The sequence below is a fragment of the Drosophila teissieri genome, chromosome 3L (genome assembly GCF_016746235.2).
Source record: "Drosophila teissieri strain GT53w chromosome 3L, Prin_Dtei_1.1, whole genome shotgun sequence".
Taxonomy (NCBI): Eukaryota; Metazoa; Arthropoda; class Insecta; order Diptera; family Drosophilidae; genus Drosophila; species Drosophila teissieri.
The window spans coordinates 8010922-8024465 of NC_053031.1; the positions used below are offsets into that span (position 1 = coordinate 8010922).

Genomic DNA, 13544 nt, shown 5'->3' on the forward strand with positions numbered 1-13544 from the left:
ATCAAACATATTTTTGGATCATCCGATATTTTTAAAACATGTTGCAAGAGATTACATTATCTGGCAATTTATCGATGTATAGCATTATAGCAACGTAACACCGATAGCTATCGCCCATAATCCAGTGTTTTTCCACATCCCTACCGCCTATCGATAATTGTTATAACAAAATTGTTTTAGTTGCGGATTTTTTGTGTTTGGCGGTGTGAGCGAAAGAGAGATGGCTGTTGCCGCATATGTTTAGCGTGTCCAGATAATAATGTTTACAGTTAGCCCGCCCTTGCGTAATTGAGCCCATGGTGGTGTTGGTGGCCGCATCCCGTACTCCGTATCCGTGCAAATCTCGCCGCTCCATGCTGATTCGATTCGATTTGATTCGATTTCCCGTGATTCGTAATTGACACTCGGCGTTATCTCAACGGCCTCTTTAATTCACGCCCACCGCATCGGCAAATTCTATAGATCCCAGAATCGTCCAGCATTATCTTCGATCCCGCAATAACTCTAGCTATTGTGTGAGTGTGTGTTAGTGTTACGGTGTGTGATGTGCTAAACAGTCCGGCAAATTTACGGGTGAGTTAGTAGTGGGCTTGCATTAATTACCCGCATTTGTGATTAATCTTGGTATAAGCTCATTCAGTATTTGGAAGTGCATGCGACGCGCCCCCCATCCCACCGCCCACAATTCACCCACCACCACCCACTCGTATTTATTTATAGCGGGACATTTCCATGTGCGTGTGATTTTGACACCCGCTCACTTGCATGCATATGTATTTGTTGTATGCTCACATACACAGATGCACACGTAACTACACTGATATTCAGCACGTTTTTATGCTATTTTCGATCGACATACTTATAGTCATCAGTATGTTCTATACATAATTCAGCGCAATTCCGAATGCCATTTCCATTCGCGTTATCTTAAGAGCCTAATTACATACGCAAAATCAGTGGTATTAGTAGCAGAAAAGAGGCCAGAATGCTTATCGCCCAGTGGCGCAGCTAGATAAGATTCCAGAGGGGATGACAACGTGGTAGGGGTCTCCCCTTCGCAGGTGTTGGTGTAGCCCAAATAATATTGCCTTCGAAATTCGACAAAATCTATTCATATACCCCTGTAATAATAGTCCTTAGCTAAGCAAAACACTAAAGATTTTTCATTTATTGATTAGGAAACGTCTGAACTCAAGTAACTTATACGTTATCTGCAGCACCATCAATATTTAAATCAATCAATACGTCAATAATGGCAAGTAAGCGATCTGCACGTAGTTTTCAGTGATGAATAATAATAATAATACATTCCACGTGTTCAACCTTTTGAGACTACATACTTACTTTTCCTTTAAATAAGACCTCTTATCACCGATGACGTCATTTAACACTGGTTATCTCAATTTAAATCATTAGTGGGTAGGAAATATTTAATTTCGGATGCGTATCCCCCTTTGGTTGCCGTCACTGTTATCGCCACTGACCCACATGTATATCAACATGTGTTTCCTTCGCACTTTTGGCTGCCATCCACATAGTTATGTTTTTTTTTTTTTAGAAGTGTAGGTGGTGCATGAATCATAGATAGTTTTTCCGATGGTGGGGGCCAAGGAGAAGCATCCTTATCGGGCAAGAACTTTTCCATTTCTCCAACAAACGCCCGCCGCCAATCAATTATTCATGAGACAGCGCAATTTGCAAAAGCTGATATGTACAATTTGCAAATAGAAATATGCAATATCAGCAGCGAATGCCTTGCAACTTGGCGCCAACAGCTGAGGCAGCGAACCATTCAAACAACCAACAACTCGATACGGAAAACAAACAATTCTCGGCGATCCACGATCATTTCGATGCCCCCAGATGAATTATTTATCGCATATGGCCAGCCCTTCAACATCAGTTATGTGTCAGTGGTCGTACTAGCTGAATATTAAACCAGCCAGCCAGTCCACATACGTTGTATGTAATTCAGTAGACGACGAGCTTGGCAAGGTCAGAGCCTCGTCCCGTACGGATTTGATCCAATCGGCTTGGATCCGTAGCTGTCCATTCGGATTCCGAGTCCGAAGCTGAATCCGACGTGATTGACCTCAGCTTAGCTTAGTCTAGTTTTGTGTACTTGGCTTCTATCCATCCAGAACTTCAGTTCCATGTGGCCATCACATGTACCGAGGTTTTTCATATCTTCCTCAACCGTCTACTGAAATTTCACATCGAGCTTTGGGCCAACTGTTAACTGGCTTATGAAAAGGTAGAAACAACAAAAAAAGGAACGAAACGAAAAAGATAATGCCCAAATTTGTGTGTGTGTGCTTGGATTCTTGGGTACACCTTTTCGCAGGTTATTTCGCTGAAGTTTCAGGTATGAATTTCGTTTTTCTGTTGCGGCCAAGATACAGATAAATTGCCCAGCAGGTAGAGAGACTATCTCGAGATGTAGATGTACGGTTGAAATTTCAGCCTAAACAAACTGGAGATTGTGTTTAGCACTTCGTAAATATCTGTATGTGCATGTGTAAAAATATAAATTGTGCGAGAAGTTTTACGAGTACGACTCTAGACTTTTATATTATGCGATTTGAGGTTGTTAAATGAGATATTATTTAGTTTCACGGCCCAAAACGTGGATATATGTACATGTCATGTGAAATTTATTTCAACCTCGTGATTCATCAACTTTGGGCCGTTTTTATCTATATATTGTACTTTGAGCGATCGCGTGTGCAATTTTAGGGATTCGTGCAGATGTCGAGCGAAATTCGATTATGCGATCCAAGCATAAAAAGTGGAATGGGTTCCAGGAAATTTGAGTTTATAAAATGGAGATTTCATGTGATATTTCATAAAGTTGACTCAGCGGAAAGTTACCAGAACGTTTTGGAATTTCACAATTTGCGAAATGAGATCTGAAATTTCAGCATGGAGATCTTATGTGTTGCCAAGCGAATTTATGTACAAGTGGAGGTCTCAAATGAAATTCATTTATGTTGGCTCAGCAAAAGGTTGTATAAGCATTGAAAAAAACCCGTTCTCATTTTCTGTAAGGGGGTACTATGCGGAAATTTAAGCTGGCTACGACAGCACGATTCGTTGGAGATATCATGCAAAATTTGGTGTTCGTATGGAACTGAGTCAGCAGCGAGTTCAGTGACTTTAAAACTATACAATTACCACAATAAACCGACGCGCACATTTTTTGAAATGGAGATGTTATGCGAACTAAAGTTGATTCAGCAACTCGAGCCGTACGTTTTTGGTACAGTGTCCGCTTGTTATGTTAGATTTCAGTTGATACTGGAAACAATCAAAATGAATTTATTTAAAGTTCTTGAAAAAATACATACATAGTTAAATATAATGTTGTTGTATAAATTATATATAAAAGAAATTGAAGTTTACATTTTTGTAAATAAAGACCAGTTAAATTGGCCGAATAAGATATAAAGCAATTAAAAGCTGTCCAAAAAAGTAATCATTTTTGAATTAATTAGTTTGGTTAGGATTTAAATAATCCGCTGATCTACTCCAATAGTATTGGCATTTTAATTAGATCTCTGTTCGAACCGCATTAATTCTCTTGGTCAAGAGCTGAAAATGAAGGTGGAATCATTGGGTTCTGGCGTACTCGTCGACATTAGACATGGTACAAAATCAGCCACGCCCCGCCAAGTTAGCACGCCTTCGATGTGGGTATGCTTTAATGTGGTCCCCACTCATATAGATATACACATAGATATGCACATACATACATATATACCCAATTAGGCAGCAATGAAACTGGCTTATAAATCGAACCGCAAGCGACGCGCGCCGCTCAGTTGCAAAGCGAGTGCAAAGCTCACTGGTGGTGAGGATCGCAGATCGGTTGGGTTTAGTGGTTCGGTTCCCGAAGATTTATAGTTTCGGTACGAGCAGCATTCAGATATTTTTAAAAATATTTCAATAAATGTGTGACCAGTGTGCTGTGGAAGAAAGTGAAATGAATTGATGGCCCCGAAAAAAGAGGGCCTATAGCATTGATGCCGTCATAAAAACGAGATCGTTAAACATTTTCTCGCAGTGGTTCCATTTAAATCACGCGAACAGAATTTAAATGAGGCTTGATTTAAAAAAAAAAACACTAAATACAAACGAAACAATCGGTCAATGGCGGCAGCACTTGACCAATTGACTGAGTTTGCGGGATTGATTGGGAATATTGCCGATGAATTGTGTCTGATCTGATTTGGGGAATTTGTATGCAAATAAGAGCATCGTTGATTGATTTTTATTGCGCTGAAATTAAGTTTCTGCCTGGCAGTGATTATTCGCAAATTTTCGTTTGCCAGTTTGGCAGTTAATTTCCTCAACAAGTGCCAGAGCTTCAACTTCAGCATTCAACCTCAACCTTTAACACTTAACCCCTTGCCAAGGCGACGTGTGTCCTTGTCAATGCCGCGGGTGCAACGGCAGCCCGCCCACTTCCTGTGACCTTGACGCCACCAAACCGAACTTTATGCAACAACAATGACGCTTCTATTATTACCTATAGTGGTTTTGGCTTTCGCTTTTATTAAGTCGATAGCCAGCGAGCCACCCACGTGTATCTCTGTGTATAATATGTACATACATATTTACCTGTGTCGTAAATTTTCGCCAAAGTTTTATCAATAAATTGGATTTCAATGCAGGACCGTTGAACTAACTGCCATTAATGCGCAATTGCAAAATTGTCCGAGTCCCAACAAGTTGTTGTTGCCACTGTTGTTGTCCCACTACAATAACAAACTAATTTTCCTTTAGTTGCGGGGGAGGAGGTTGGGAAATATTCCAGTACCGCCTGGCGAATTTCTTTTTTGGCGCGTGCCACTCGCATTTTGCTCATCGAAGAAGCCGCATGGCATCCACCAATTTGGCTCCCGGCTAGGAGCTGTAAACTAGTTGGCCGATTAGCCGCAGTTAGTAAATACCCAATAACCAATGGGTTATCGTTATGTAACTTCTCAGCTGATTTTCGTGCAGTGTAGTGTCGAATATCTAAAGAAAAGTAGCGCTATAGAATCGAACATTTTGATTCTGGCATTGAAAAGTCTATTAAAACCAGTGAAATATGAGATTGTGATTTGAAAAGCAAATGTTCTGATAAGAAGTAGGAATGTTAACGCAATGTGCATTAAATGGGGCTTCAATGTGATAAAGGTCGAAATGTCTATCTATCAGGTGTGATATTTCTTTGTATGCTTAAACATATTAAATAATTTGATTTTCGAACCGTACGAACTGTTAGGTCCTAACAACTAAGTATAACCGGCTTTCAGATGGCATATTCCTACCTAATAAAAGTGAAATATATCCCATTGCCTTACCGAAAGAACTCTTTGTAAATCACAAACAACGAATGCAGCGAAACCGCACATTTATGGCGATCTTGAAGCACCTAAAACCAGTTGTTTGATGTCCCATATTTGGAGGTGTCGATCGATCCACCAACGAACGATCTTGAACTTCCGCTTTGGTTCGCTGGCTATTTTGGTTATGCAATGGGCAAATGGCCTTTGTAAATCGGTTCTGGCTTAATGAGTGTGGGATGGTAATAAGGGGCTGACAGTAGAGAGCCCCATAAACGATATTTAATCAAATAGAATTGTGTGTTGGCTTGATGTACTTGTTTTCGTTTTTGGCTAATCTCCTGCTGACATTCCCATTCAATTCTAGATCGAAATAAGCGAGTGAATTGACGACTGACTGATCGGCGGATATATAATGATTGTAGCCAACCGTGCTGGGCAGTAAACCGAAACGAGAGTCAGAGTCAGAGTCATTAGCATTAGTCCTAGGAGTGGAAGAACGAGAGCAAGTCGGGCCTGAAAAATGGCGCGTCACATTATGGCCGTATGCGTGGTGTGCCTACTCTGTGCACACCGCCTGCACTGTCAGGATCACATCGAGAGTCTGCTGGGCCCGGCGCTGGTCACGACCCACGATAGCCAGGAGCAGCTGAATGCCCGCGTCTACACGAACCTGAGTCCCTCCAGTGAAACCACCGATCGGCGACAGCAGCGATACGCTTCTGGCGACGACGACACCTCTAACTACAGCATCAGCCCGCCATCGAGAAGAGAAAAGCGGCATGCCGACCATGGGCACAGCCACCCATCGGAATCCCGCGTCCCGCAGATCACCCTGTACTATCTCGAGAAGCTTATGGCCCGGGATGAGCTGATGAACAGCAGCGAATTCGATGGCCTACTTAAGCAGCTCAGCCTCCAATCGTTGGTCAGTGGGGCAAGTGAAGGAACTGTGAGTATAGAAATGACTGTTCCGTTCTTCCTTTTATTTTATTCTAACTTCGATTTACTATTTAAAGTGCGTTCCTGCTAGTCGCCTTGTGCATCATGTCCAGCCCCACTATAATCTGCCTGTTCATGATAATGAAAAAGATCACAATCTGCAGCTGAACAACTGCACCCTTATCCAGAATAGCACAACCTCCAATGTCATATGCGATCCCCTGCTCAACAACAACACAAATCCACTCGAGGAAAAGGCCAAGAGCTTTACGCTGAGCGATAAGGACTTGCTCCATCTGTGCCCGATACTGCTACATGAAGTGAAAGCCCAAAAGGGCGGATGTATAGAACCTGTTGTCCTGGCCGGGATTGACAGCACGGAAATACTGCTAGAAGCAGAGACGGACAGGGATATATTATATGGTGTGTTGTTAGACACAGCTTCGTAGCGTCTTACTTATCTGTTTCTTATTTTCCAGTGTGGATCTATGCTTTCATTTCCGTATTTGCCTGCGGCATCCTCGGCTTGGTAGGCGTGGCCATCATACCGTTCATGAATTCCCGGTATTACAAATACATCATCCAATATCTGGTAGCGCTGGCCGTGGGTACGATGACTGGCGATGCCCTGCTGCACTTGCTTCCTCATGTAAGTAAAGCTGATAATTCTGATGGGTTAGTCCACAGCTATAACTGACGTTCAATTCATAGTCGCTTGCAGGCCAGGATGAGCGGGGGATGATCATGAAAGGACTGGGTTGCCTGGGTGGCATTATCTTCTTTTACGTGATGGAGCATGCGCTGACCATGATCTCCGAGTGGCGCAAGAGCGTGGAGAAAAAGGAGACAAAGAAACCATCGCGGGCGAAGGTGATGCGTGATCCGGACTCGTCGGTTAACAATTCGGTGGCTGGCGACAAAATCTGCAAGCAAAAGTACAGCTCCTATCCATATTGCTATGACGAGATCACCATGAACAACAAGCAGAGTGAGTGGATGCACCTGCCCGGCGATGGAGTGAACTCGGCGGCGGGCGCTGGCGGAGATGCTCCTTCAGCTTCGGAGCTACGTAACGGTGTGGGCGATCACGATGGCTCCAATGACATGGCCGCCGCTGCCGAATCCCTACTATCAACGCTGCACACGAACTGCGTGGAGATGAATCACCATAATCACAACCACAAGCACAACAGCCACCAGCAGAGTCATGAGGGCCAGGACAATAACACAATTGTCACCGATCTGGACGGAAACGCGGTGTACGCCGCAAACAGTGCTAAGGATAAAGACGGCCGGAACGATCATGTGACTGTGATCCTGCGGGAGCACGAGTCCTCACATCACGGTCACAGTCATCGCCATGGACACGTCCATTCGCCGCCGGAAACGTTGAGCGCCGTGGCCTGGATGATTATCATGGGTGATGGACTGCACAACTTTACGGATGGTATGGCCATTGGTGCAGCCTTTGCGGAAAACATTGCCGGCGGCTTCTCCACATCGCTGGCTGTCTTTTGCCACGAATTGCCACACGAGCTGGGTGACTTTGCCATTTTAATTAAAGCGGGCATGTCGGTGAAGTCGGCCGTCTACTACAACCTGTTGACGGGAGTCCTGAGTTTCATCGGCATGATCTTTGGCATTGCCTTTGGCCAGTCCCCGGAGGTGGCCCAGTGGATGTTCGCCGTGGCCGCGGGTCTGTTCATCTACATTGCCCTAGTCGATATGGTGAGTGTTCAAAATAAGGTATACCTTTATACAATTATTTATTCATATTTTCATTTTGCAGATGCCAGAGATCTCGGCCTCGCACAAATCAGTGGGCCAGTTCCTTCTGCAGATTCTCGGCATGCTTAGCGGAGTGGGGATAATGCTATTGATTGCCGTTTACGAAGGCGATCTGATGAGCGCCTTCGGCACATCTCACCAGCACGCGCATTAATAGCATAAGTGAAATTGTAACTAACCGGATCGAATCTTGTAGCGTATTATGTGAATTGCAGCAAATCTTGTGTATTAACTGCATTTTTCCGCCAAGCCTATAGGACCTCTTGAATTATTATTTTTTGTATAGTTTCATTACATTGTTGTTTACATTACTCCAGGAAGTTAGACAAAACAGAACCACAGACACAGCCGGTTGTCGCTTATCAAACGCATTTGTTATCCAGTTTATGAAACACACAACCACACACCCACACACAAGCGAGGCAATTCAACAAACTCGTTTTATTTTCGTTCCTAATTTTCCTTTTTGAACTGCGTTCGAATCCATTTCACACCCAATTTAATGTAAGATATCTTGAAATTGGCTAGTTTATAAAGTGATCTTAAATTTAGATGAAACCATTTGAAAAGCATGCCGAGAAAGTTGCTGTCAAAAGAGAAAAAGATGTAACAGAAGAAGGATTGGATTTGGATCCCATAATTACTTCTTTTACTACTGATCTTATACGCAGAAGAAAAAAGAACCTAAAAATTACGATATATATATTGTAGGATATGTATACATACATATACTTTTTGTATTTTGTAGTCTACAGTGCGCACGTTTACTTTATGCGAGTTTAACATTCTAAACCCAGAATCAAGGGATGTCCACCACTGTTATGATTTCTGACAGTACTTAACGACTTGAACGCATATTATTTCCACTTCTGGAAATAAACACAAACCCCATTTAAGCTTAACTTATTATCGTATTTGTAATAAATTGAAAAGATTATTATAATGCACCATCATGCATAATTTAGGTTTTCGCTACCCTGTAGCACCTTTGTTTAATTATGATTTTGTAATAAACCGAGCTAAAACAAACCCTTTGATTTTGTTATTGATTTTTGATTTATTTTTCTTTTGATTGCGCACACAACTAACACGAAAGTGATTGTGATTCAAAATAAGTAACTAACATTTGTAAAATGGCGCGAATAACGGCACGATCGCCCTTAATGACTATCCCCCACACACCGATCTGCACACAAAGCTATCACTTGTGTAAACTGAGCAACTAACAATATTTTATGAAGCCCACACTATGTGCTACCGAGGCATTAAAACCTATATTAATTCTAGCTTTAAGCTCTACGAAAACTACAAACGGGAAACCAGAAACAAAGAATAAAGATGTAAACATATTATACACACACTGTGCTGAAGGAATTTTGGAGAAATGGATGTAATACTACTTTGGTGATATCCCGCAAAAGGCAATTGAAACAACTAACGAAATAGTTTTACAATAACGTATTGATAAACATGTATGTATGTAAGTCGTGTAACTGTGCACCAGCACATGCGAATGGCGCGTATTTTGCTATATTTACGTTTATTTTGTAACGGGACGTAAACACTTTAAATTTTCAAAATAAATGTTTTTCCACCTCAACATCATAGATTACAAGAACTTTTGAATTTGGCGGGCACTTGCGATGTCGATAGAAAATTTTCCGAAATCGCAAGCGATTATTTTTAGATCTACCAGGTGACTTACTTGATCTAAAAAATAAATGCAAAAATGTTGATCTCAAAACACTTAAACATTTGTTATCTAAATTAAGGTTAATTTTTATAGGCTGCCAATCGTAAATATACTTTATACTATAGATAATAATATTTGATTTAAATTATTCTACAATGGTTTTAGCACATCTAGTGCGATACCATTGTATATCGGAGTCGGCTGCCTGTCGATAGTATCAGTTGAACCATCGTTGCCCACCCACCACTAGTTGTCAACATATAATTGCAAAGATGCGGCCCACATTCCTGGCCATTTTGTGCTTCCTGGCGTGGAATCCCAGCTCCGAGGCGACCGGCAACCTGAGTCCTGGAGCCGTGGGCGTGCACCGTCGCTTCGAGTACAAGTACTCGTTCAAGCCGCCGTATTTGGCTCAGAAAGACGGCACAGTGCCGTTTTGGGAGTACGGGGGAAGTGAGTACAAGTGGAAGACGCAGCTCCACGTCAGTTGTTTTGGCCCACTCGCTGCTGCCCTGCGGCCGTGGGTGCGAGCGAGATGGCGCGAGGCGGCCAAGTGTACACGCAGGCACTTTGTTTGGATGTCGATTTGACCACGATTTTGGGTGTTTCTATAGCCACAACTTGTTGCTCCTCATTCCAGATGCCATCGCCAGTTCGGAAAGTGTGCGCGTGGCGCCATCGCTGCGATCACAGAAGGGTGCCATCTGGACAAAGTCGCAGACGAACTTCGATTGGTGGGACGTGGAGATCGTGTTCCGGGTGACGGGACGTGGCAGGATCGGAGCCGATGGATTGGCCTTCTGGTACACCACGGAAAAGGGCGACTACAATGGGCCGGTATTCGGATCCTCCGACCGCTGGAATGGTTTAGCCATTATGTTCGATTCCTTTGACAACGACAACAAGCACAACAATCCCTACATCAGTGCTGTGCTCAATGACGGCACCAAGCTGTATGACCATGCCAACGATGGAACCACTCAGCTCCTAAGCGGTTGTCTAAGGGATTTCCGTAACAAGCCCTTCCCCACGCGGGCGCGCATCGAGTACTACAACAATGTGCTAACCGTCCTTATCCACAACGGAATGTCCAATAACAACGATGACTACGAGCTGTGTTTGCGAGCGGATGGCGTTAATCTGCCAAAGAACGGCTACTTTGGCATCTCCGCCGCCACTGGCGGTCTGGCCGATGACCACGATGTGTTCCATTTCCTGACCACCTCGTTGCATGCCGCTGGACAAGTGCAGGAGCAGCCCAAGGTGGACAACCAGGAGAAGCTGACGCAAGAGTACAAGGAATACCAGGATAAACTAGAGAAGCAGAAGCAAGACTACAAGAAGGAGCATCCCGACGAGGTAATTGCCACGCAGCCAGCTGATAACGATGGCTTATCGCTAGTTCTGATAATCAACTTTCGTATAATCCCATAGCACAAAGACGACGAGGACTGGGAGGAGTTCTACGAGTCGGAAAACCAACGTGAGCTGCGTCAGATCTGGCAGGGTCAAAGCCAAATTGCAGATCACCTACGAGAGCTTTCCCGCAAAGTGGATGAGATTATTGGCCGCCAGGAAACCACGTTGTCGCTGGTCTCGCGCAGTGCTGGACAGGCTCTGCCTCCGCCTGCTGCAGGCGGAGTGCCACAGCAACAGCTGCCCGTTGGCGCTGTCAGCAGGACCGATGTCGATCTTCTGCTTACCAATCAGAACATGCTGCTCAGCTCCATCCGCGAGATACGTCAACTGGTGGGCGATATCAATGTGCGCACTGATAACATTCAAACGAATCAGAAGCATGCGCCCACAGCACAAATCCAATCCACCGGCTATGATGTACAAACGCTCATCGCCGAGATGCGCGATGGCATGAATCAGGTCAAGCAGGGCATCACCCACGTGGGCCAAAGGTGAGGAATACACTCAGTCTTATAATAATTTCTTAAACCAGTTATCATCGAAGTCAGCTAATTTATTCAATTAATAGAGACAGATTCGATCTGAGCTCGAACTAATTTTAACCTTATCAGCAATATTTTGACTCAAAGGAACATGCTTATCTGATCCTCTATTGTGATTTAACCTACTTACCACTTTATTGTCACTTTCCGTGTTCCTCCTTAATATGCGTTTATGTATTAAAAATGTGCTTTCCTTACTTAACAGATTGGGAGCGCCACAGGGAGCAGCTCAGGTGGCCAATTGTCCCACGGGCAATTGCGTTGGAGTCACATTGTTCCTAAGCGTAACTGTTGTGCAATTGCTGCTAGTCTTCATTTACAACGTCTTCAAGTGAGTTCATGGAATCTTTAAACCTGTATTCGAAACTAATAAATATACTCAAATATTTCTTGCAGAAACCGCAGCGAAGCACAGGCGAAAAAGTTCTATTAGGCGAATTAGCGACTCATTGGGATCGTAACGAATAACAAACACACAAGCATACACCCACACAAATCACGAGGAAACAGATTCGCACACCTGACTAGGCAGCAACTAAATTTAGTTAAAATGAAAGATTTAAGACTTCAGCGTAGCATGCTCTACCATTACGTGTAACTGTTTGTTTTTAAATAGTAGTCTGTTAAAGAAGTCAGGTACCGAATACAAACTCAAGTCGTTACTTAATCAAAGAAAGAACAAGAAAATTGATCAATGATGTATGCCTCATGACAATGCCACGCAATACAAAACGAAGAAACCGTCGAAGAAGCCACAAGACAAACTTCCCTTAGTAATAGCCAACAGAAGATGTTTTTTATTTGTTTTAGCAAGTCAAGTCGAAAGTTTCACTCTATTCTCAACTCTGCATATCATGTGTGCAGGCATTTATACAAAGCACAAGAAAATCTATCCGAAAAAAAAAATAAAAATCGCATAATTTATATATGTACGAAAATTCCGTAAACGTAGCTAATTATCGTGTATACTTTAGAATTGAGATGAATCTTTTGGGCTCGGCTCTTAAAACTGAATTGGCAACATAATTCTTTTTCCCCATTTTCATGCGCCGAATAGTCAACAAAGCTAGTTAGCCAGCTTTTTGTTATTACGCCAGAAAGTGAATCTATTTAATAATTATGATGAACTGTCTCACTAAGTTTTTGTTTGGTTCGCATCATCATTAGTGCGATGTAAGGAAGTTTTCTACTGAATAATTTTAATATACATACTGATAAATTATGAAACAATTGAAGTGAAGTGTGTTTTTATATATGTTGTCCATTCCAGTCTCGATAGAAATGTTTAAACTGAAAATAAAAATCAATTTATAGAAAAGTCTATCTTTAACTGTTCAACTTGATAGTTTCACTCTGCGTCTTCATTTTATTTTTATACTCTTCCGAACGCGATATTATTTTCGCTGATGTCGACAGAGGAAAAAGTTTATTTCTTGAAAAGTCCTCGTAAGCATAAACTACAATCCCTGTCAGTTGCCCATCCTCATCCTCCCATTGATGACAATGCGGCAAAAATGGCGCCACTTGGTCGCCAAAGTGCGTGGAGCTGGGGAACGAGTTGGGCTCTGGTGAACTTTGGCCATAAAATGTAACTGCCATTGGTGGCATTGTGGGCAGGTCCTCTGTGGTTTGAGTTCCCCATTCTACCGCATAAGGAAGACTCCCAGGAAAAACCCAGCCAAAGATAAATGGACAGAAGCCAACGGCAGTCGCGGCTCATGCTATAAATTCTCTACGGGATCGGAGAATGGGTTATACCGGGGGATTCACGACTCGCAGTCCTGGTGTGCGGTTGGATGATAGCTTCGCTTATGTGTTCCGCGTCCTATG

The 13544-nt window shown here is 43.0% G+C and overlaps 2 protein-coding genes across 3 annotated transcripts; both read left to right on the forward strand.

Moving 5' to 3' along the window:
* The first annotated feature begins 139 nt into the window (after positions 1 to 139).
* On the forward strand, positions 140 to 9089 carry LOC122618031 (zinc transporter foi). Of its 2 annotated transcripts, none has more exons than XM_043794151.1 (6): positions 140 to 573; positions 5698 to 6282; positions 6350 to 6695; positions 6752 to 6921; positions 6984 to 8000; positions 8062 to 9089. In XM_043794151.1, the coding sequence occupies exons 2-6, from the start codon at positions 5854 to 5856 to the stop codon at positions 8212 to 8214; spliced, it is 2115 nt and encodes a 704-aa protein (XP_043650086.1). In that variant the 5' UTR covers positions 140 to 573; positions 5698 to 5853; the 3' UTR covers positions 8215 to 9089. The 2 variants fall into 2 exon arrangements, with proteins under 2 accessions (XP_043650086.1, XP_043650087.1); XM_043794152.1 differs by lacking the exon at positions 140 to 573 and adding an exon at positions 3825 to 3908.
* An 897-nt stretch (positions 9090 to 9986) lies between these two features.
* On the forward strand, positions 9987 to 13035 carry LOC122616261 (protein ERGIC-53). The gene is made up of 5 exons (XM_043791660.1): positions 9987 to 10206; positions 10394 to 11112; positions 11188 to 11663; positions 11920 to 12045; positions 12111 to 13035. The coding sequence occupies exons 1-5, from the start codon at positions 10026 to 10028 to the stop codon at positions 12145 to 12147; spliced, it is 1539 nt and encodes a 512-aa protein (XP_043647595.1). The 5' UTR covers positions 9987 to 10025; the 3' UTR covers positions 12148 to 13035.
* Positions 13036 to 13544: the final 509 nt, after the last annotated feature.